This window comes from Macaca fascicularis, chromosome 16 (genome assembly GCF_037993035.2).
Source record: "Macaca fascicularis isolate 582-1 chromosome 16, T2T-MFA8v1.1".
Classification (NCBI taxonomy): Eukaryota; Metazoa; Chordata; class Mammalia; order Primates; family Cercopithecidae; genus Macaca; species Macaca fascicularis.
In genome coordinates this window covers 4,295,819-4,320,631 of record NC_088390.1, presented here as the reverse complement: position 1 = coordinate 4,320,631, position 24,813 = coordinate 4,295,819, and the positions used below count along the sequence as shown (strand labels likewise).

At 47.0% G+C, this 24,813-nt stretch overlaps 1 protein-coding gene across 13 annotated transcripts in view; it reads left to right on the top strand.

Moving 5' to 3' along the window:
• The first annotated feature begins 881 nt into the window (after nt 1-881).
• ANKFY1 (ankyrin repeat and FYVE domain containing 1) overlaps nt 882-24,813 on the top strand; it is a 102,217-nt gene continuing 78,285 nt past the window's right edge. For 6 of the 13 annotated variants that reach the window (XR_010582107.2, XM_065532253.2, XM_065532252.2 and 3 more), the window contains exons 1-2: nt 2,416-2,540; nt 21,422-21,614. Coding sequence is in view for 11 of the 13 variants with exons in the window: in XM_065532253.2 (XP_065388325.1) it covers nt 2,513-2,540; nt 21,422-21,614 (221 nt within the window). In the remaining 2 variants the exon portion in view is untranslated. Of the gene's footprint in view, nt 1,266-2,415; nt 2,541-21,421; nt 21,615-24,813 lie in introns of those variants that run through there. The other 7 variants (XR_012425144.1, XM_005582554.4, XM_074018275.1 and 4 more) reach the window with 2 other exon arrangements.

Below are 24,813 nucleotides of genomic sequence, written 5' to 3'. Positions count from 1 at the left end.
CAAGCTCTCACAACATTGCCTGCACTGCACTGGCCTTCAATTATTAGAGACCTGCAGTTTCGTGGCTCCTCCGTCAGTCCCTAGCCAGTCTGCATCCCATGTTTGATGGCCTGGGCTGTCGTCTCATAGCACCCTCAATTTATTTTGGGCAATACAATCCCAAGCCCTGGACAAATGCTAGAATTCAACGTATCTGCTACTGCAGCCTGGTGGCTGAGTTGTAAAAAAAAGTGATCCATCAAGACATACATGAGGCATTTGAAACCAGGCCTTCCAACTTCAGCGTCCTCTTCCAAAGTTTCTTCGCTCTTCTTGGTCTCCTTCCTTGTCTCATAACTTCACCCATAAAATCGATGTCATCAAACGATCTCCCTGATTTTCTTCTCCCCTATATATCTGCACGCATGTTCTTGTTTCCTAACGTTTTAGTGGAATAACAGGTGACCCGCCTCTAGGCCAAATTTAATCAGTTTTCCTGAGTTCTGCATCGCCTGCCGAGCATCCCACCTCCCCAGGCACCTCTCCACTGGCTCCTTTCTCCCAGCCTCTCCTATCTTTACAAGCTAAGGACCAACAAACCCCCTCTCTTGACCCCTCTCACTGCCAAGCTTCTCCGAGGAGTCGCCTGCATTCGTTGCGTCATCCTTTTCGGTGCCCTGCCAAGGATGTGGAATATGACAGGGCTCAGTCAGTGCTCAATAAATCTCGAGCCTCAAAAACACCCGGTAAAAATAAACCCGGCTCTCCGCTTCCCCCAGAGCCCAGCATCCCCCTCCACTTTCATTCACCCCTTTCCTACCCTCGGCTCCGCCCTTTGCCGCGCCTCCCATGATTCTCGCGAGACTTGGTGATTCCGTTCCGCACCGCCCCGGCTGAGCCGCGCACTTCTCGCGAGGCTGCAGGCAGTGCCGGGCCAGACATGGCGGAAGGTAGGGTTTTTTGTGGAGCCGCGCGGGAAGACGCGGAGCTGTGGGGGCGCTGCTGGCCGGGAGAAGCTGCCCTGGGAGGGGAAGGCCGGGCGTGGTTGCATGGGGGCTCCGCGGGTCTCGCGAGCCTTTCTGTGCAGCCTGTCCTGAGCTGCTCGGGCTGGGGTCCGGAGCGCGGTTCCTATGACAACGCCCCTCCCGCGATACCGACCCCGCGGGACTGCGGCCGGCTGCGGAGCGGGGCTGGCAGGTCTCGTGCCGGTGCAGCGTGCAGCCGCGGGGCCCGGAGGGCAGCAGGGGAGGCTCTTGATTGCCGGCGGTGCCGGGACGCCGGGGGAAGTAAGCCTTCTCCTTAGGAAATCGAAACTGCTGTCCTGGCACGTCCTGCATCCGGAAGGGGTCCATCCCTTGCTTGCGGAAGAGCGTGGGACTCCTCGGGCTGGGGTCAAGCAGGCGGGCGCACTGGCGGCTCCGGCTCCGCAGCAGCCCCTGCCTTCAGGCCAGGCGTACAGATGAAGACGGGAGGAAGGGGTTTGCGGGAAGGGAGTTGGCCAAGGTCACACTGCTCACAAGAGGGCTGCTCAAACCAGACCTCTGTGCCTTTGCCTCCCAGTCCAGTGCCTACCCTCTGATCTGGTGCACTTCTCATGACATTGCAGGTTAAGGCACTCTGGTCTCTCAGAGTCTGCCTCTCTTAATGTAGCAGTAATTAGAAGCCTTCATTGTCAAAGCCTTATTGTACACGTAGGGGGAAAGAAGGCCCAGAGATGGGGAGTTACCTGTCAGGAATCGTGCAGCGACGTTGTTGTATCTGGGCAGCGTGGTTCTCCTCTTTACACCGTTATTGGAGAAGAATATTCCTTATTTGACCTTTGTTTATTGAGTGACTGCATTGTGCTTGGTCACGACTTGTCCTGTTGGTTTTGAGCTTTGAATGAACCTGTCTCTTGATGGATCTTAGATTTGGGCAGCACGTGACAGTTGGTCGGCTTTTTTCATTTGCATTAGACTTTAGATAACCTCGTGAAGGAGGCCTGGCGTGTATATTTGCCCGTTATTGATAAAGGAATTGAGGCAAAGTTACAGAGATAGCTGGCACTGGCACCCAGTTGGTTTTGGGGGGCGGGGTGTGTGTTTTGAGACAGGGTCTCGCTCTGTCCCACAGGCTGGAGTACAGTGGCCTGGTCACGGCTCACTGCAGCTTCAGCTTCCTGGGCTCAAGCGATCCTCTTACCTCAGCTTTCTGAGACCACGGGCGCTCGCCACCACACCCGGCTCATTAAAAAGTTGTGTCTGTGTGTGTGTAGACAAGGGCTTGGCCCGGTGTGGTGGCGCACACCAGTAATTTCAGCACTTTGGGAGGCCGAGGTGGGAGGATCGCTTGAGGCCAGGAGTTCAAGAGCAGCCTGGGCAACATGGCGAAACCCCGTATCTACAAAAAATACAAAAGTTAGCCAGGTGTGTTGGCACGTATCTGTAATTCCAGGTACTCGGGAGGATGAGGCACGAGAGTCGCTTGAACCCGGAAAACGGAGGTTGCAGTGAGCTGAGATCGTGCCACTGCACTCCAGCCTGGAGTGAATGGAATGGTGGCGGGTGCCTGTGGTCCCAGCAGTAATACTAGGGAGGTGGGAGGATCATTTGAATCCGGGAGGCAGAGGTTGCAGTGAACTCCACCAGCCTGGGCGACAGAGCAAGATCCTGTCTCACTATGTCGCCCAGACTGGTCTCCAGCTCTTGGGCTCAAGCAGTCCATCCGCTTTGGCCTCTCTAAGTGCTGCGGTTACAGGCATGAGCCATTGCGCTTAGCAGTTTTTGTCTTTGCTTTTTCTGCCATATTCCTGGAGGGGAAACTTGAGGTGAAAGCAGGGGAGTAAGAAAAGGAGCGAAAACCCAAGACATTCTCTGACGTTACTTTTTGGGTCAATCACAGAATGTTGTTGTACACAGCAAATAGCTGTTCCTCACAGGAGTGAGGTGGGTAGAAAGGTTCAGGAAGGTCTTCTGTGAGGTAATGGGTAGTCTGGCGCTTTTACACTAGGAAGGTAAGTTCAGTGTTTGGGGAATACAGTAGCAAGGTTGAGATTGTGGAGGGCGGCTGGTTTTTCATTCAGGAGCTTTACTGACCCCCTGCTGTGCTTTGCAGTCGGGTTCCAACCCCTGAGGAGCTCATGCAGGTTGAGTCAGCATGCTCATCATCCATACTCATCATCTGGCAAGTGCATTGAGAGACATCCCGTCAGTGGGGTATCTCTCCTTAAACACACGAAGAAGACATCCTTTCAGGGTTAAATTAGCAGGGGGATAGCTAGGTAAGCAGTCATGAAGTTCTGACTTTGCAGTTTTTCTTCCTTCCTTCCTCCCTCCCTCCCTCACTCTGTTGCCCAGGCTGGAGTGCAATAGCGCGATCTTGGCCACCGCAGCCTCCACCTCCCGGGTTCAAGTGATTCTCCCGCCTCAGCCTTCCAAGTACCTGGGATTACGGGCACCCACCATCATGCCTGGCTAATTTTTGTAGAGATGGGGTTTCACTATCTTGGCCAGCCTGGTCTTGAACTCCCTACCTCAGCTGATCTGCCGGCCTCGGCCTCTCAGAGTGCTGGGATTGCAGATGTAAGCCAGTTTTTCTTTTACCTTTTTTGTGTCCCAACTTTTTGTTGGGATTTAAGCTTTTTTTTTTTTTTTTTGAGACGGAGTCTTGCTCTGCCGCCCAGGCTGGAGTGCAGTGGCCGGATCTCGGCTCACTGCAAACTCCGCCTCCCGGGTTCACGCCATTCTCCTGCCTCAGCCTCCCGAGTAGCTGGGACTACAGGCGCCCGCCACCTCGCCCGGCTAGTTTTTTGTATATTTTAGTAGAGACGGGGTTTCACCATGTTAGCCAGGATGGTCTCGATCTCCTGACCTCGTGATCCGCCCGTCTCGGCCTCCCAAAGTGCTGGGATTACAGGCTTGAGCCACCGCGCCCGGCTGGGATTTAAGCTTTTTAGAAACAATGTTGCAAACTTCAACTAGGAGGCATTCTGGGCCATTTAGCTCATTAACCTGAAGCTATGCAAAGGAAGACAAGATTAGGTAGAAAATGTTTGTGGGATATTAATCCTGCTTGTGCTTTAATCGGATTCTCAGAGCCTGCTATGCTTGTTTGGAGAGACGTATTTAAATATAAATAAATAGCAGATATCTGTGTCATATAACTTGAATGATCTGTAAACACACTATGGGAACTTCCCTGATAATGGTTGGTTGGCTGTGTGAGAATGTGGGAGATAGTGCCTAGGAATAGTAAACAGAATTCCTGAGAGACTTGAGTGTACAGCTTCTTATGTGACTTGTTTAGAGGACAACCTTCTTTCCTTCCATCTATCCATGACTATGGATTTGACCATATATATTTAGCTAAAGTCTGTCATAAAATTAGTTTTTATTTCCCATCTCTACATCTCTGTAGCTGTCCTGCTAATCTAAGCTTCGTTTGTGGTACTTTTTTTTTTTCCCCGAAACAGGATCTCATTCCGTCACCCAGGCTGGAGTACAGTGGCGTGATCACAGCTCATTACAACCTCCACCTCCCAGACTCAAGTGATTCTCTCACCTCAGCCTCCCAAGTAGCTGGGAGTGCAGATGTGCGTGCCACCACATCCGGCTAATTTTCGTATTTCTTGTAGAGTTGGGGTTTCGCGATGTTGTCCGGGCTAGTCTTGAACTCCTGGGCTCAAGCCATTCACCTGCTTGGGCCTCCCGAAGTGCTGGGATTACAGGTGTGAGCCACCACTCCCAGCCCTAAGCTTCCTTTGTAACCCAAGTGAACTACTTCAAAAGGTTCCAATTAAAAGGTTGCGTTTAACTTTTCTGCCTCGATTTTGCTTTCTCACACTCTAATTTCATAGTTTCTAGTGTTTCATTTAAGACATCAATCAGATCATGTCTCCCCCACTCTTCTTAATACTCCTGCCCCTCATTGCCCAGCTCTCACAGTTCTCCGTAATCTTAAAATATATTCCAATTCTCCCAATGACCTTTAAGTACTAACAGGGTGTGGGCCCCACCTAACACTTCGAGCTTGTTTCCTGCTTTCATTCACTGTGCCCCACCACACTGACTTTGTTGCTGTTCTTTGTGCGTGCCCAACATGCTGCTACCTCTGCGTCTTTGTCCTTGCAGTTCCCTTGGCCTGGAACAGTCCTCCACTGCTTCTCCACAGAGCTGACCCACTTTATTCACTCGGTGCCTGTTCAGTTGTCATCTCATAAGAGGGCGTCCCTCACTGGAATAAAAACCCCATGAGGAGGGCCGGGCGCGGTGGCTCACGCCTGTAATCCCAGCACTTTGGGAGGCGAAGGCGGGCGGATCACAAGGTCAGGAGATCGAGACCACGGTGAAACCCCGTCTCTACTAAAAATACAAAAAACTAGCCGGGCGCGGTGGCGGGCGCCTGTAGTCCCAGCTACTCGGGAGGCTGAGGCAGGAGAATGGCGTGAACCCGGGAGGCGGAGCTTGCAGTGAACCGAGATCGCGCCACTGCACTCCAGCCTGGGCGACAGAGCGAGACTCCGTCTCAAAAAAAAAAACAAAACAAATAAAAACCCCATGAGGGCAGGAACTTGTTCTGTTTTGCTCACTCCTGTGTCTCCCAGCTTAGAATCATGGCTGTGGTTGAAGGAAGGTATGAATTTCTCGAGCATCACCTGCTAGCCATCAAGAAAAGTTACCTGGATACATCCTTAGCTTCTTGCCAAGCAAACTGGCTGGTCCAGCTTTTATTGTGCTCTGGATAACAAGTCTGCTAAGAGCTACCTAACCTACTTTTCATCCTGCCCATTTTTGTTTTAGCAACTAAAATATAATGTTTAAGGCCGGTCACGGTGGCTCACATCTGTAATCTCAGCACTTTGGGAGGCCGAGGTGGGCGGATCACTTGAGATCAGGAGTTCCAGACCAGCCTGACCAACATGGTGAAACCCCATCTCTACTAAACATACAAAAATTAGCCAGGTGTGGTGGTGCACGCCTGTAATCCCAGCTGCTCAGGAGGCTGAGTCAGGAGAGTCACTTGAACCTGGGAGGTGGAGGTTGCACTGAGCCAAGATTGTGCCACTGCACTCCAGCCTGAGCAACAGAGACTGTCTCAAAAAATAATAATAATAAAATAAAATGGGCCGGGCGCGGTGGCTCAAGCCTGTAATCCCAGCACTTTGGGAGGCCGAGATGGGCGGATCACGAGGTCAGGAGATTGAGACCATCCTGGCTAACACGGTGAAACCCCGTCTCTACTAAAAAATACAAAAAACTAGCCGGGTGAGGTGGCGGACGCCTGTAGTCCCAGCTACTCGGGAGGCTGAGGCAGGAGAATGGCGGGAACCCGGGAGGCAGAGTTTGCAGTGAGCTGAGATCCGGCCACTGCACTCCAGCCTGGGTGACAGAGCGAGACTCCGTCTCAAAAATAAAAAAATAAAAAATAAATAAATAAAATAAAATGTAGTGTGTAAGAGCTCTGACTCTGCAGCTGGACATGGATTTAAATCCTAGTTTAAGCTATGATCATAAGCAAGTCAATTAATTGCTCTCAGTCTCAGTGTCCTCAGCTTTAAAAGGGGGATCATCTGTAGCTCACAAGTAGCTGTCGGGATCCTAGGATATTTCTCAGGCACAGGAAGAGCCTTTTTCCACAGCGCCTGATGCTTTTCCCACAGCGCCTGATGCGTTCACCCTGGCGTGCAGTCCTTCTCTCGAGTCTCCTCTAAAATCACTCTCCACTTCTTTTCCTCAGTAAAAGTAAAAATTGAAAAAAAAAGTAAGGTTTTTTTTTTTGTAAATAGTATATTGAACAGAAAATTTATCATAAACTTTTATTAACTTGATGGAATTTGATCAGAAAAATACTTTTGACAACAACCCAAGTAACATGGGGAAAACATTCCATGTCCTGGGTATTCATGGACCAACACATTAGTCACTAGCCACATGTGGCTACTTAAATTTGATTAAATTTAAATAAAATTTAAAATTAACTTTTCAGTTGTGCTAGTCCTATTCCAAGTACTCAGTTGCCATGTGGCTAGTAGCTCCCCCAATGAACAACACAGATTAATAGAACACTGGCATTGCCAGAAGTGCTTTGGGTAGTACCGTTCCAGAAAATGCCTCGTTAGTGTAGGTTGGTAGAAATAAGGAAAGAAGGAACTTTGCTGTTTCTCCTTTTGAAATTTATCTGTTTATTGTTTTACTTATTGAACAAATGTCCCAGGTCATTGAAAATTATGTGTAGTCTAGAGACCTCTCGCGGACTGTTCCTTTTATACCATTGTTTTCTTTTCTCTCCCTTTCCTTACTTTCACTGCTGTCACCAGCTGTAGCTGTTAGCTTTCTCCTTGTGGATTATTTTTACTGAGAAATAAAATTTATCCATTAGTGAACATTTCAGAGTAAAGCTACTGACTTGTGCTGAGATACACAGGATTCTGTCACTGGCAGGGTGATTTGCTGTGGGCAATTTGAGATATTATCATGATTTACAGCCTTGCTGAACAAAATGAGAAATCGCTGTGTCCCCAGAATCTCCTGTTGAACCTGTGGTATTTATTGAACTGCATTTGGTAAGGTATTGTCAGGAGGAAGAGGAGATAACCATGGAATGGGTATAGAGGGAGAAGTAATTGGTAGTTAAACAAGAATAGCCAGAACTAAAGCTTATTCACAGGGAGTTCTGAAGTCTAGGAGGGATGATAAAAGAAATTGTGTATGAAAAACTATATTGTAAGGTGAAAGGTAAAACATGCTTAGGAGTTACTTTGAAAACTCAGAATAGGGAGAGATTTTTTTTTTTTTTTTTTTTTTTTTTGAGACGGAGTCTTGCTCTGTCACTCAGGCTGGAGTGCAGTGGCCGGATCTCAGCTCACTGCAAGCTCCTCCTCCCGGGTTCATGCCATTCTCCTGCCTCAGCCTCCCGAGTAGCTGGGACTACAGGCACCCGCCACTTCGCCCGGCTAGTTTTTTGTATTTTTTAGTAGAGACGGGGTTTCACCGTATTAGCCAGGATGGTCTCGATCTCCTGACCTCATGATCCGCCCGTCTCGGCCTCCCAAAGTGCTGGGATTACAGGCTTGAGCCACCGCGCCCGGCCAGGGAGAGATTTTTTAAGGAAGTAATGGGGAATGTATTTTGGATGTTCAGGGAAAGTCTTGTTGCAGAAGACATTACTTGAGCTGAGCTTTGAAAAATGGCCCTCCTTTGGACATGGGGACATGAGATTGAGGAGAGGTCAGTGTTCTAGGTGGAAGGATTAGTGGGATGTGAGGTTGGAAGAGTATGTTACGGGCCAGGTTATTAAGGGCATTTGTTCAGCATTTGGATTTTATTCTGAGAGTCATGGAGCAATACTACTGAAAGGAATCAGCCACGGTAGCGACATAACTGGAATTGTCTGGGACATGACACAATGACTGCAGTGTAGAGCATGGATTGAGAAGAAAGGAAGTCAGAGAGCAAGCTGTAGCAGTGAGCCATTTGGTAGGGGCCGTGGGGCTGGAGAGGACTGATGGGAAAAAGACCGCAGAACATATGAAAGACAGGACTTTTGAAATCTGGTTGAATGTTGAGAGAGAATCAAAGATGACTCAAGAGTTCTAGGTCTGGATGACTCAGACAAATGGCTGAGCTGCTAAGAGGTAGAGAAGGAATAGATTTGAGAACAAATATTTTGACCTCACTTTTGGACATACTTGCTTTGCCCAGTATACTTCTATGTGGTGGTGTCTAAGTTGGAAGTGTTTCCAGTCAGGAGTTTGAGGTGGAAATAGCTAGTTACCTAATATTTGTTGTGCATCTCTTATGAAACCAGCCCAGTCGTCACTGCTGTACAAGGTGAGCTTTTGAAAGATGTGTAAGTCATGCCACTGATTGTAACATGAGGCAGATGAACCTCACAGAGCTCAATTGCATTCAGGAAAAACGTATTTTACGGTAGGTGCAAGCTACTATGCCAGAGATGACAAAATGAGCAAGACACAACTTAACCGTAATGGAACTTGCAGAACAGAGAGGGGAAGGCCAAGTATTTCAAAGTAGTGCATGTTTTGTTTTCTAGTTATACTGGGTTTTCTCTTCTACATTCATGATTAATGGCACTACTGTTCAGCCAGACTCTCAAGTCACTAACCAGAAAGTTATCCCCGACTCCCCCGCTAAGTCTGCATCAGTTCCCAAATCCCCTGGATGCTGTACACCTCTCACATCTGTGCTTTCCTCTCTCCTTCATTCCATTAGTACCTAGTTCTCAACCTGGAGAACCCTGCACGGTACAGTCACCTGGGACCTTTGAAACATCCAGATTTGTGGGCCGGGCATGGTGGAAGTTCACGCCTGTAATCCCAGCTCTTTGGGAGGCCGAGGCGGGCAGGTCTCAAGGTCAGGAGTTTGAGACCAGCCTGAGCAACATGGTGAAACCCCGTCTCTACTAAAAGTACAAAAATTAGCCAGGCTTGGTGGTACACGCCTGTAATCCCAGCTACTCAGGAGGCTGAGGCAGGAGAATTGCTTGAACCCGGGAGGCGGAGGTTGCAGCGAACTGAGATCATGCCACTGCAGTCCAGCGTGGGCGACAAGAGTGAGACTCCGTCTCAAAAGAAAAAAAAAAAAGAAAAGTGGTGATAATTCATCACCAGTGAAGAGCTTTTCTAATCTGATGCCAACAAGGAAGATAGTATTTTCTGGGAAGCTGACACTTTAATGAAATATTTTATGTGGAAGATCCTAATATAAGCCTGAAACAAAAAATTATTCTTGTAGTTCTCCAAATAGAATGTTATCACAGCCTTTACAATCATTTCTCTTTTATCTGATGGACATAGTTAAAGCAGAATAGGAATAAAGTCATTTAGTCATTAAAGAATTACATGAAGAGGCCGGGCATGGTGGCTTATGCCTATAATCCCAGCATTTTGGGAGATCGAGGCCAGGGTATCACCTGAGGTCAGGAGTTCAGGACCAGCCTGGCCAACATGATGAAACCCTGTCTCTACTAAAAGTACAAAAAAATTAGCTGGGCATGGGGGCAGGCGCCTGTAATCCCAGCTACTTCAGAAGGCTGAGACAGGAGGATCGCTTGAATCCGGGAGGCAGAGGTTGCAGTGAGCCAAGATCACACCGCACCGTTGCACTCCAGTCTGGGCGACAAGCGAAACTCTGTCTCAAAAAAAAAAAAAAAAATTACATGAAGAACACTAATTCACTGCTAAAGTTTTGGCTAGAAGAGAAGAACTATAGGAATGTAGAGAAAGGAAATGCCAGGGTGGTGGTAATCGAAAAACACCGAATACAGTGTGGGTTAGAACTGGAGTGGCCAGAGGGCAGTAGAGTGCATTTACGGTAGGAAATGGAAGGAGCTCATTTAATTCCTGCATTAATTAATGACTGATCTTGATGTTCTGATATTGGAGCTGAAATCTGGCATCATGGTATTAATGGGATGGGCTCTGGCCTGAGATCCTGAATCTCGAGTCTGTCTTCTGCTAATTGTGTGATTTTAGGCAACCCACTTAACCCAAGTGAATTTCACTGTTAGTATATTACTTTTTCAATATAGTTAGAATCTGAGATGATGAATGTGAAGAACTTAACTGCCATAGGAGACAAAAAGTACTAATTCCCTCTTTCTCTTTATTGCAAAATATTACAGGAAAGCGTCCATTTCCTTTTACCCCATCAAATGATGTTGACACTAATCTAGCAAAAAGTTACCAGGGCATTAAAATCTTCCACTATACAGAATTTTTTGTTTGTAAGTATAGCTATTTTAGTTTCCTGTGGCTGCTGTAACAGATTTCCACAAGCTAGATGGCTTAAAACAACAGAAATGTGTTCTTATGATTCTGGAGGACTGAAGTCTGATTGAAATCAGCATCACTGGTCTCAAATCAAGGTCTCAGTAGTGCCCCATTCCCTCTGGAGGCTCTAGGAGAAATTCTTTTTCCTGATTCTTCCACCTGCAAGAGGCTGCTGATGTTCCTTGGCTATTGGCTGCGTTGTTCCAGTCTTCAAGGGCAGCATCTTCAAATTTCTCTCTGTTCTGTGTTCACGTGACCTTCTACTCTGAGTGGGTCAAATCTCCCTCTGCTTTTTTTTTTTTTTCCCATGGAGTCTCACTCTGTGGTCCAGGCTGGAGTGCAGTGGCATGATCTCGGCTCATTGCAACCTCCGCCTCCCGGGTTCAAGTGATTCTGCCTCAGCCTCCCGAGTAGCTGGGACTACAGGCGCCCACCACCACACCTGGCTAATTTTTGTATTTTTAGCATAGATGGGGTTTCGCTATGTTAGCCAGGATGGTCTTGATCTTCTGATCTCGTGATCCGTCTGCCTCGGCCTCCCAAAGTGCTGGGATTACAGGTGTGAGCCACCATGCCCGGCCTAGAAGGGCTACAGTTTTAACCCTTCCATTTAGATATGTGTGATTTTGAGTTAGTTTTTATATGTAGCGGTATCTAGGAATAGGGCTTTGCGTTTTCCATATAGATCTCCAATTGTTCTGGTCCCATTGCTCTTTCCTCATTGAAATGCCTTGACACCACTGTCAGAGCATTTGTATATGTCAGAGTCTGTTCCTGGATTCCGTCCTACTGCATTGCTCTGGATATCTGTCTTGATGCCAGTATGATGCCGTCCTATTTACTGTAGCTTTATACGCAGCCTTGAGTCAGGTAAATGCTAAACCTTTTTCTTTCCCCCCACGCAGAATTTTTTTGGCTATTCTAGGAACTTCGCATTTCCACCCAAATTTTAGAATCAGCTGCCTGTGCTTGTGCATGCCTGTAATCCCAGCAGTTTAAAAGACCGAAGTGGGAGGATCCCTTGAGGCCAGGCGTTCGAGGCCAGCTTGGGCGCCATCCTGAGATCCTGTCTCTACAAAACAATTGGCCACGTGTGGTGGTGCTTACCCGTAGTTCTCGCTGTTTGGAAGGCTGAGGCAGGAGAATCACTTGAGCCCAGGAGTTCGAGGCTGCAGTGAGTTGTGATCAGGCCACTGCACCCCAGCCTGGGTGACAGAGGGAGACCCTGTTTCTAAGAAAAAAAAATGTAGAATCATTCTTTCAAATTCTACGAAAATAGTTTGCTGGGATTTTTATTGGGAAGTTATTGAATCTATAGACCAATTTGGAGAGACCTGACATCTTAACAGTACTGAGCTATTGAGCCTTCCAGTCCATGAGCGTAGTATATCACTCTGTTTATTTAGGTTGCCTTTCATTTCTGTCAGCAGTGTTTTATAGTTTTCAGTGTGCATGCATTGCACATTGTGTTAAATTTATCTCTAAATAGTTCGTATGTTTGGTGTGCTATATAAACGCATTACCATAGCCTGTACGTTGATAACTTAGGGCTTTGATAACATGAAATGAAGTAGGAAGAAGACTTTGATTTAAGGAAGATACGAAGTTTGATTTTGAACTTGTTGAGTTTATAGTACCAGTCAATCATTCTTTCAGCAGGAGCTGTTGAAGGAAAGAGAGATTTAGGTCCATTTTTATAGCAGTGACAGTAAAGTTATGGGAGTGCATGAGACCACATTCAAAGAAGAAGCTTTAGGAAAAGTTCCGTTGTAGGTCTGAACCTTGCAGCACTGTGCCTTTTTAGAAAGTGGATAGTCAGAATAGATGAAGGGTCTGTAACAAGGTTAGGAAGAAAGCTAGAGTACAGAGTTAGGAAGCCAAAACAAGAGTTTCAAGAATGGGGTGATTGACAGGCTACAGAGAGGTTGAGGAGCTTGAAGAATAAGGAAAAGGTCATCGAAGTGGGTGATTTGATCATTGTGACTTTAGCAGAGGGATGTGAGTAGGAGCCAAGTTTCAGAAGGTTCGGGAGGCAAGAGAGGAAGTAGTGACTAAAGAGGACTCTTCAGAAATTGGTGGAGAAGGCAAAAAGTGTGATAGACTGGGCAGTCAAGAGCATAACCGTGTGGAAGAGGTATTTGTCTAGGGGTAGGAGGCGTTACTGTGAGCCTGTTTCTGAGGGTGAGGAGGTAAGCTCGGAGAGAGGCATATCTTAAAGATGCAGTGGCTGCTGTTGTGGCTTAGGGTGTGGTAAGAAGTGAGAGGTTACAGAATTCTAGGCGTTCCAGATAGATAAACTGCTTTCTTCCCTTTCATTTGGCTCTGGGTGTCATTATCCTAATTCTTGAAAATCACCAGCAGGGGAGCAGGGCTTGTATGGCCTCTCAGCCAAATCTGACCTGAAACCTGTTGACTTGTTTTTGTGCAGTCCTTAAGCTAAGAATTTGTTTATATGTTATAGATGTAACATATAAAAATAGCTTATACATATTAACTATATTTTAAATATTTTAAACTGATTGAAGAAAAATCAAAACAATGTATCATGATGTGAAAATTACATAAAATTCCATTTTTGGTGTTCATAAATAAAGTATTTTTAGGGAAACAGCCACACTCATTCATTTGTACTTTTGTTTTACAACTGGCAGAGTTGAGTAGGGCCACGGAGACTGTGTGGCTCCCAGAGCTAAAATATTTGCTATCTAGCCCTTTACAGAAAGCTTGCCAACTCCTGAACTAGAAGGAGGAGTGTTCTAAAAGTCAGTCTTGGTTTCTCTCCTGACTGTGCCATGTAACTTCTGAAGAGGTAATTTGCTGATTAACTACTTTTTTGCAATAGACATTACACTCTTTATTTTAGGCTATTCATAATGAATGCAGATTTTTTTTTTTTTTTTTGTCTTAAGCATGTTTTGTTAACTCAACAGTGATGAACTATCAGAAAGGATACTTACTGAAAGACTGACCGTAGACTGCACTCATGGAGAACAGCTAGATATTATTTGGAAAGAAACATGAGAAAATTGGAAGTTCCTGGCATTCTTCACTGATACTTAGTGTAGCTTTTTTCGTGAAACTCTAGGTTTTATCTGTTATTTAAATTTCTAGGTTTGCTGTCCTCTCCTCTCTCCTCTCCTTTTTTGAGGCAGGCTGTCTCTGTCTCAAAGGCTGGAATGCAGTGGCATCATCTCTGGAACTACAGGCATGCGCCACCATGCCCAGCTAATTCAATTTCTAGGCTTGCTTTTCAAATGAAAGTTCGAAGGGGACAAAGAAAAAACCACGGCTGAAAACTGGGCACTGGATGAAGAATAAGTAGGCAGAGAAGCAGCAGCAGTGGTAAACCTGACTAAACCAGACGCTGTTCCGAGTGATTTAACCTATCCTAATGACTTTCCACGTCATTCTCTAAGACAGTGGTCCCCAATCTTTTTGGCACCAGGGACTGGTTTCGTGGAAGACAGTTTTTCCATAGATGGAGTAGGGAAGGGAGTAGTTTCAGGATGAACCTGCTCCACCTCAGATCATCAGGCAGTAGAGTCTCGTAAGGAGCGTGCAGCCTAGATCCCTGGCGTGCGCAGTTCACAGTAGGGTTCGCGCTCCTGTGAGAATCTAATGCTGCTGCTCATCTGACAGGAGGCCGAGCTCAGGTGGGCGAGGTGGTTCGCCCGCAGCTCACCTCCTGCTGGGTGTGGCCCAGTTCCTAACAGGCCACAAACTAGTACCCGTCCACAGCCTGGAGGCTGGGGACCCCTGCTCTAAGATAATATCATTAGTCTCATTTTCCACGTGAGAAGACTGAAGCACAGAGAGGAGTAAGTAACTTGCCCAAGGTCACACAGCTAGTAAATAGGTAAGCTGGGGTCAAACCCAGTCAGTGAGGCTCTGAAATGCATGCTCTGGGCTATCAGTGTGCAGGGAGAATCTTGCAACACAGGACTGACTACCCTGGGTTGCTTTCTAAGAATTGTAATAATAGCTAGCCAGGCGCGGTGGCTCACGCCTGTAATCCCAGCACTTTGGGAGGCCGAGACGGGCGGATCACGAGGTCAGGAGATCGAGACCATCCTGGCTAAACGGTGAAACCCCGTCTCTACTAAAAAATACAAAAAACTAGCCGGGCGAGGTGGCGGGCGCCTATAGTCCCAGCTACTCGGGAGGCTGAGGCAGGAGAATGGCGTGAACCCGGGAGGCGGAGCTTGCAGTGAGCTGAGATCCGGCCACGGCACTCCAGCCTGGGTGACAGAGCGAGACTCCGTCTCAAAAAAAAAAAAAAAAAAAAAAGAATTGTAATAATAGCTAATATCTTTTGACCACCTACTGCGGGGCAGGTTGTATTCTAAGGTTATTACATGTATTAGCACTTTCAGTGTTTACAGCATCCTTACAGATGAAGAGAATGAGTCACCTGCCTAAGGTGTGTCCAAACTAGGTTTGATCCCTGTCAGTCTAGCTCTAGAACCTGTGCCCTGTAAATTCTCTCTCCATTATTGCTCAGAATGATAATTTTGTACTTTTTCTTGTAAGAACTGTATAGCTTGGTGACACTTCAAGGACACATTTGCGTTGCTGTTTGTAAGCAGACAGTATTCCCCACAGGCCGGTAATGTCTCAGCCATAAGCACTCCTCCGTTATGCTATGAAATGGTGTGGCAATTGAGGTAGCACTGGTAAGTGCTCATAAGCTTCCTGAGCACTTTTGTGATCCTTTGGGTTTCCCCGACAAAAGCTGCCGGGTGGGGGAGCATCTGTAATTTTGTGACTAAGAGTCCCAAATCATGCCAAAGCCCTGCTTTTATCTTGCCTCTTCTCTGCTCGTTCCCTTGGTAGTTTATATCTTGTGTCATTGTCCAGGCAGCTGCTGCGTATTTGAATGAGGAATTCTGTAGAGAGACTGGGGCTGTTGCTGTAGAGTTTAGAATTTGTGTGTATAACTGATGTTTAAGGAAATGTGTATGGTTTCCCAGAGAGCAGAGGGGGAAGATGGCTGGAAACAGCTTTCGGGATCTCCTCCACTTGAAGGCTTAGATAGAGGAATCAGCAACTTTCCAGTCCTTTTTTTTTTTTTTTTTTTTTTTTGAGACGGAGTCTCGCTCTGTCGCCCAGGCTGGAGTGCAGTGGCCGGATCTCAGCTCACTGCAAGCTCCGCCTCCCGGGTTCGGGCCATTCTCCTGTCTCAGCCTCCTGAGTAGCTGGGACTACAGGCGCCCGCCACCTCGCCCGGCTAGTTTTTTGTATTTTTTAGTAGAGACGGGGTTTCACCGTGTTAGCCAGGATGGTCTCGATCTCCTGACCTCGTGATCCGCCCGTCTCGGCCTCCCAAAGTGCTGGGATTACAGGCTTGAGCCACCGCACCTGGCCGTTTTTTTTTTTTTTTAAATATAGGGTCTCTATGTCGTCCAGGCTGGAGTGCTGTGGTGTAATCTCAGCTCACCGCAGCCTCCACCTCCCAGGCTCATGCGATCCTTCCACCTCAGCCTCCTGAGAGCTGGGACTACAGGTGCCCACCTCCACCCCTGGCTCATTTTTGTATTTTTTTGTAGACATGGGGTTTTGCCATGTTGCCCAGGCTGGTCTCAAACTCCTAATCTCAAGTGACCCACCCACCTTGGCCTCCCAAAGTGCTAGGGTTACAGGCATGAGCCACTGTACCTGGCCTAATTTTCCATTCTTGAAGGCAGATGTTCCTATAATTTCACCTGTTACCTACATCCTTTTGATTCTAGCTCACCTAAAGGTCTTCCACAGATCTTTTTTTTTTTTTTTTCCCTTGTTATACACTCAGGATCTAAGATCTTCTATTTGAATGTTTGCCAGGGCTACAACACCTTAGCACATAAATCAGTATCCAGCTTCTTTGTGACTGTTAGTTTTGTTCTTGCCCTTCTTGTTTCTGAGCTCCTTGTAGATACGACTTTGATTCTACATTTGATACTGCTTTGATTACCTTGTTTGGAATAGGTGCTAATTAGGTTGCCCCCCACCCATCCTTTTTGATATAGAGTCTTGCTTTGTTGCTCAGGCTGGAGCACAGTGGCATGATCACAGCTCACTGTAGCCTCCACCTCCTGAGCTCAAGCAATCCTCCCACCTCAGCCTCCTAAGTAGCTGGGACTACAGGTACGTGCCACCACACCCAACTAATTTTTTCAGTTTTTTTATGAAAAAAAAAAAAAATGCTGTGTTGCCCAGGCTGGTCTCAAACTCCTGGGCTTTAGAGATCCTCCTGCCTGGCCCCGCAAAGTGCTAGGATTACAGGTGTGAGCCACCACACCCAGTCTAGATTGCCCTTTTAACTCTTAAAAGAGGCATCTCCTAATCTGCCAGAATGCTTAGTGCATAAATATGTGCAGATTGACAGTTTAAGTGAAATGGAAATTCCCCAGCCAGCTATAGTCATGCTGGGTTGGAGTTGTTGAGGAGCAAAAGATTTAGGTTGGGTGGAATATGGTGTGATTGAAACCATGGTTAGAGGGTTCAGGTTGCTTATGGAAGAAAAGGTTACCACAGTGGAAACTTGGAGGCTGTCTCTTGGCAAGTGGGATGTAATTTTGCAGCCACGAGGTTGAACTAGCGAGATGTGGCGTATACTATAGCCATCCTTTTCAGTTGACTTGCATAGAAGCTGGTGAGTGGCTGACATTTTTGTCAGTGAACTCTTGGAGGAGAGGGCGAGGCTTGGGCTCATAATTATTTGTATTTCTTATAGAGAAATGTACAGTGTTTATGTACTTTGTCTATTTGACAAATCTGTTGACTGATGCAAGCTTAAAAGGAGAATCTGACCAAGAGAATAAAAGATTGAAATCTTTTCTTGCATTTTCTGGGTCCAGTATGCTACAAACAAATACAGGCTTTATTTAAATCTTTTGAAGTAAGCTACTACTTTTCTGGAACATTTTCTTTACGCTGGCTTAAACCAGGAGGTCTCCCACCACACTCCATTTGTATCCCCTATCAGAGTGCTCAGGGTTTACTGCATTGGCTTAATTGCCTGTCTTCTCTATTACTCACAACTTTTTTCTTTGGTTGGTTGGTTGGTTTGTTTGTTTGTTTGTTTGTTTGTTTGTTTTTTGAGATGGAGTGTCCTCTGTCGCCCAGGCTGGAGTGCAGTGGCACAATCTTGGCTCACTGCAACCTTCGCCTCCCAGGTTCAAGCAATTCTTCTGCCTCAGCCTCCCGAGTGGTTGGGACTACAGTTGCGTGCCACTATGCCCAGATAATTTTTGTATTTTTAGTAGAGATTGGGTTTCACCATATTGGCCAGGCTGATCTTGAACTCCTGACCTTGTGATCTGCCCGCCTCAGCCTCCCAAAGTGCAAAGATTATAGGCATGAGCCACTGGACCCGGCTGGTTGGTTTTTTTTGAGACAGGGTCTTGCTGTGTTGCCAGGCTGGAGTACAGTGGCACAATCTCGGCTCTTTGCAGCCTGAACCTCCTAGGCTCAAGGGAATCCTCCTGCCTCAGCCTCCCAAGTATGCACACCTCTGCTCCTAGCTACTCTGGAGGCAGAGGCAGGTGGGTCGCTTGAGCCTGGGAGTGCAAGGCAACATAGCCCTGGCAACATAGCAAGGCCCACCTGTACAAAAAATTTAAAAATTGATAGCCAGGGGTGACGGCACACACTTGTGGTCCCAGGTACTAGGGAGGCTGAGTCAGGAGGATCACTTGAGCCCAGGAGTTTAAGACCAGGCCTGGCAGCATAGTGATACCGCATCTCTACAAAAAATTTAAAATTTAGCCAGGCTTGGTGGCAAGCACCTGTAGTCCTAGCTACTCTGGAGGCTGAGGTGGGAAGATCACTTGAGTTCAGGAGTTTGAGGAGTTTGAGGCTGTGATGAGCTAGGATTGTGGCACTGTGCTCCAGGCTGAGTGACAGAAACCCGATTTCTTAAAAAAAAAAAAAAAAAAAAAAAAAAGAAAAGAAAAAGAAAAGATTGGGAAAGGATGCAGGGAAGCATGTGAAAGAGAGAGAGAACCAGAATCAGACGGTGGTATTGTGGTTGCTAAAATAAGAGAAGGGATGGACAACAGTGTGATGTGGTGTCATAAGTCTAGGAGGAGAACCACTGGCAGGAGTCCATTGGACTTGGCAATTAGAAGGTCATGGGTGAGAGGAGTTTCAAGGGGATGGTGGGGACAGAAGAGGGAATGGCAGGTGAGACAATGGTGTATGGTAGCTAGAGATGGCGGGGCTGAGGGTTCAGATGTGTTGTGGACGTGGGATGCTTTCATAGATAAGAGACTTAAACTGGCTTATATGTTGACTAGAACCACCCAGTCGAAAGAGAGACTGGAGTTCAGAGATGGGGTCATTGATGATAAAGCAAAGGTCCTGAGGAGTGAGGAGAGTGAAGAGATTTAGGGAGCACCTAGGGGGATTAAACTTGGGTAGGAAGGATATACCCTTTCTAAGGAAGCAAAGGGGAGATGGGAATCATTGCTGGGACGGTGGGAGTTATTGTCAGTAGCTCAGTTTTCTCAGGGTATTGGCATGGAATGAGGCAGATTGGATGGGAGATGGGCCTGAGGGCAGTGTCAGGATTTGGAATGTCTGTGGTGTGGAAGAGGGAGGGGTGAAGGGACCAAGGCCCGGAGGATGGTTGTAGCAGCGCTGTGGAGCCACAGGGACCTTGACTGATAAAGCTGCCAATTTGCGTGGTTGCATAAATCCCCTTCTCATCCTTTCTTAAGACTCCAGAGCTCAGGCAAAGGAGAAGTTCCGTGACTGCTTCCTCAGGAAAGCATTTCCCGACCTCTTCAGTTCACTTGCTTTATAGGCTCTCATGGCTGTTTTTACCTTCTAGCTCTCTAATGTAGAGTTATAGTTTTGCATTTGACTGTTATAATTATTTTAATTACAAATTATAACCAAAGTTATTTGACTTATGACTGAGCATGGTAGCTCATGCCTATAATGCCAACACTTTGGGAGGCCAAGGTGGGTGGATCACTTGAGGCCGGGAGTCTGAAACCAGCCTGGCCAACATGGCAAAACCCTGTCTCTACTAAAAATACAAAAATTAGCCGGGCGTGGTGGTGCCCACCTGTCATCCCAGCTGCTTGGGAGGTTGAAGCAGGAGAATCGCTTGAACCCAGGAGATGGAGGTTGCAGTGAGCCAAGATTGCACCAGTGCACGCTAGCCCAGGCGACAGAGTGAGACTGTCTCAAAAAAAAAAAAAAAGAAAAAATTGTTCATCTTTGTTTTTCTCAGTAACTCAGGGCTCCGAGGACAGGTATGTCAGAGTGCGCTTACCATCGTGCAGCGTCCAGCACCTAGTGGACACTTGATAAATGCTTGTTGAATTTAATGAATCAAATACAGTGGTTCTCAACCTTTTTACCTGCCCCAACGCGCCAGTGGAAGATGGCGTGCCTCTATCTGAACCATTATTAACTGCCCTGATCCTCACCTGAAGGGGGACAGGTGCCAGGGTTGGGGAGCGTGATTAATATGATCACAGGCCCTGGAATAAGAATGTTGGGCTCAGATCCCAGCCCGTCCTCTCACCAGCCTTGCAACAGGGGAAATCTGTAACCTCTCTGTGCCCCAGTGTCCTCCTCCTCTATAAAATGGGGCCGGTATATAGCAGTACCTACCTCATAGGCTTGTCATGAAGATGATATGAAGCTGGGCACAGTGGGATGTGCCTGTGGTCCCAGCTGTGGGAGGCTGAGGCAGGGGGAACAGTTGAGTCCAGGAGTTTGAGTCTAGCCTGAGCAACATAGTGAGACCCTCATCTCTTTAAAAAAAAAAAAAAAAAAGAGGCCAGGTGTGGTGGCTCACGCCTGTAATCCCAGCACTTTGGGAGGCTGAGGCGGGTGGATCACAAGGTCTGGAGTTTGAGACCATCCTGGCCAACATGGTAAAACCCTGTCTTTAGTGAAAATACAAAAAATGAGCCAGGCGTGGTGGCACGTGCCTGTAGTCCCAGGGAGGCTGAGGCAGGAGAATTGCTTGAACCCAGGAGGCAGAGGTTGCAGTGAGCCTAGATCGCGCCACTGCACTCCAGCCTGGTGACAGAGCGAGACTCCGTCTAAAAAAAAAAAAAAAGAGAGAGATTAAATGAGGGAATTTATGTAAAGCTCTTAGAAGAACATGTCAAAATTAGGAAATTGTTATTACTGTTAGTGGTTTCAAAAAATCTAGGTGATTTTGGTAGCCTTTTCTCCTGGAGACTCCTGGCTTTGTGGTAAAGGATTTGCAGGGCAGGTGCCCGTCAGCATTTTTATGTACATCTCTTCATTGTCATCTACTGTATAATATTGAGCTTCTGAGAGGAGAAATCCCTGTAACCATGATGGTCTCCTTGGTTCAATGACCAGCACCCTGAAACAAAGCTATTCTTTGTTATTTTTATTTTTACTTTTTATTTTTAATGAATATTTTAAAAAGTAAAGACAGTATGTTGTCCAGGCTGGTCTCACACTCCTGGGCTCAAGTGATTCCCCCAGCTTTGGACTCCCAAAGTTTTGGGATTACAGGTGTGAGCCACAGTACCCAGCCATCAAAGCCATTCTTGATCCTGTGGGACTATCACTGAGAAACAGTAGAAACATGGGGTGGCTGGTCACTTGGAGAGCGTTCCCATCAGTGGGATGAGGGACTAGTGAATGCGCCTGCTTTACACCGGCCACGGTAAACCTGATTCTTTCTTCTCCTTGCAGAGGAGGTGGCCAAGCTGGAGAAGCACTTGATGCTTCTACGACAAGAGTATGTCAAGCTGCAGAAGAAACTGGCAGAGACAGAGAAGCGCTGCACTCTCTTGGCTGCGCAGGCAAACAAGGAAAGCAGCAGTGAGTCCTTCATCAGCCGCCTGCTGGCGATCGTGGCAGACCTCTACGAGCAGGAGCAGTACAGGTGAGCAGGGCTCCTGGACACAGAAGGCCTTTGGCTTTATTCCCGGGCCACACTACAGCTTTTCTCATTCACTTTCTCCCAGAATGTATTTCTCTCCCTTGAGGATATTAGCAAATCTTTATTCCCTAGAATAGAAGCTCCCTGAGGCAAGATTTTTATTTTTTTATTTTATTTTATTTTTTTTACGACGAAGTCTCGCTCTGTTGCCCAGGCTGGAGTGCCGTGGCGAGATTTCGGCTCACTGTAGCCTCTGCTTCCCGGGTTCAAGCAATTCTCCTGCCTCAGCCTCCTGAGTAGCTGGGACTACAGGCGCACATACCACCGCGCCCGGCTAATTTTTTGTATTTTTAGTAGAGACGGGGTTTCAACGTGTTGGCCAGGTTGGTCTTGATCTCCTGAGGTCCGCCTGCCTTGGCCTCCCAGAGTGCTGGGATTACAGGTGTGAGCCACCATGCCCGGCCTGAGGCAAGATTTTTATCTCTCGTTTAGTGCTTATCTTCAGCAGAGTGCTGGAGTCATGGTGATAGCATTGCTAATCAAGCAGGAATTGGCTTACATGTCTAGGAATTCAGAGGGCAAACGTCCGTTTCTCTTGAGATGGTCAAAGCAAAACAGTCTTGGAACTAGTTAGAGGGTGCATCATGATGGTTGAGGTTGAACTCTGGAGCCATACAGCTTCTGTTAGAAGCTCAGGGTTGGGTGCGGTGGCTCACGCCTGTAATCCCAGCACTTAGGGAGGCCGAGGTGGGCGGATTACCTGAGGTCAGGAGTTTGAGACCAGCCTGGCTAACATGGTGAAGCCCCGTTTCTACTAAAAATACAAAAAATTAGCCGGGCCAGGTGGTGGACGCCTGTCATCCCAGCTGCTCAGGAGGCTGAGGCAGGAGGATCGCTTGAACCGGAGAGGCGGAGGTTGCAGTGAGCCGAGATTGTGCCATTGCACCCCAGCCTGGGCAACAGAGCGAAACTCTGTCTCAAAAAAAAAAAAAAGGCATGCTAATGTCATGTGGGTGAAATTATAAAGAGAAAAGAGCAGGGTGAGCACCTGTGATGTTGCGTATAGTCCAGAACAGCAATGATGAAAGACTGAATTGGGATGCTGGATATGGCAAAGAAACACAGATGTGAATATACATAAGAAGGAAGGACTTGAGCCGCTAGGGAGATAGAAGCTCAGTCTACATAAGACTTAGTAAATTTTCAAATAAATTCCAACATTTTAAATAGATCGCTCACACCCGTTATCCCAGCACTTTGGGAGGCTGAAGCAGGTGGATCACCTGAGGTCAGGAGTTTGAGACCAGACTGACCAACATGACGAAACCCCGTCTCTACTAAAAATACAAAAATTAGCCACATATGGTGGCACACACCTATAGTCCCAGCTACTTAGGAGGCTGAGGCAGAAAAGAATTGCTTGAACCTGGGAGGTGGAGGTTGCAGTGAGCTGAGATTGTACTACTGCACTCCAGCCTGGGTGATCGAGTGAGACTGTCTTAAGAAAAAAAAAAGGGCCGGGCGCGGTGGCTCAAGCCTGTAATCCCAGCACTTTGGGAGGCCGAGACGGGCGGATCACGAGGTCAGGAGATCGAGACCATCCTGGCTAACACGGTGAAACCCCGTCTCTACTAAAAAATACAAAAAACTAGCCGGGCGAGGTAGCGGGCGCCTGTAGTCCCAGCTACTTGGGAGGCTGAGGCAGGAGAATGGCGTAAACCCGGGAGGCGGAGCTTGCAGTGAGCTGAGATCCGGCCACTGCACTCCAGCCTGGGCGGCAAAGCGAGACTCCGTCTCAAAAAAAAAAAAAAAAAAAAAAAAAGAAAAAAAAAAAATCAAAATTTAGAGGATGCAAATAACAATAAAATAACTCAGGATTCAAAATTACTATTATCTTAGTCCTTTCTAAATGAAAGAATAATCTATTACAGAAAAAGGGAAGTATATATTCTGAGTAAAGGATAGTTCCATAAATTGAATAGATATAGCTTCTTGTAAAATATAATCCATTGTCTTGTTTTTCCTCTTCCATGAACAAGTGAAAACTTTGTTTATTACTGGCCCAGGGAAGCCTAATGTTTTCCTGTTACAGACACACCTCTCCTGCTCTTTGAGGCTCTTTCCCATTAGAACTCCCATCATTTAGTTTTTCAATTACTTATCAATTGATTAGTAATTTTATTTCACATTCATTTTGTTGAAGTCCTTCTCGGAGACAATGGGAATGAGACTGGGTAGTTTTCTTCCTGTCACTTTTTAGCTAGTTATGGTATGATCTTACGACTCCAACAAGTCTCCCTTCAGCTTTTAAAACCTGCCCTAGGCCAGGTGCGGTGGCCCATGCCTGTAATCCCAGCACTTTAGGAGGCTGAGGCAGGCGGATCGCTTGAGGCCAGGAGTTCGAGACCAGCCTGGCCAAATGGCGAAACCCTGTCTCTACTAAAATTACAAAAATTAGCTGGGCTTAGTGGCATGTGCCTATAATCCCAGCTACTCAGGAGGCTGAGGCAGGAGAATTGCTTGAATCCAGGAGGTGGAGGTTGCAGTGAGCTGAGATCGCGCCACTGCACTCCAGCCTGGAGGACGGAGTGAGACCCTGTCTTTAAAAAAAAAAAAAAAAAAAAAGGCTGGATGCGGTGGCTCACACCTGTAATCCCAGCACTTTGGGAGGCTGAGGTGGGCGGATCATGAGGTCAGGAGTTCGAGAACAGTCTGACCAACATGATGAAACCCTGTCTCTACTAAAAATACAAAAATTTAGCAGAGCATGGTGGTGCTCGCCTGTAATCCCAGCTACTCGGGAGGCCGAGGCAGGAGAGTCGCTTGAACCCGGGAGGCGGAGGTTGCAGCAGTGAGCCGAGATTGCGCCACTGCACTCCAGCCTGGGCAACAGAGTGAGACTCCATCTCAAAAAAAAAAGCCTGCCCTTTATCTAAAGAAGGTTGAAACTCTATGTTATCTACAATTGAATATCAGATAGGGAATGGAGTCTTCCTAGGGGACTAAGCTGTCAAGATGTGGTAACCGAAATTGAGAAATCGATTTCTAAAGCAGACATCTTTTACCAACGTAGGGGGAAAAATACCTTTATCCTATAACATGCATTTTGTTGAAAAATTCAGATAGTATTTTTATGTGCCTCTTAGTAGCTGGAATGACTGAAGAATAGGTTTTAAAAGTTTTTAAGTTGAGAAATGTGGAA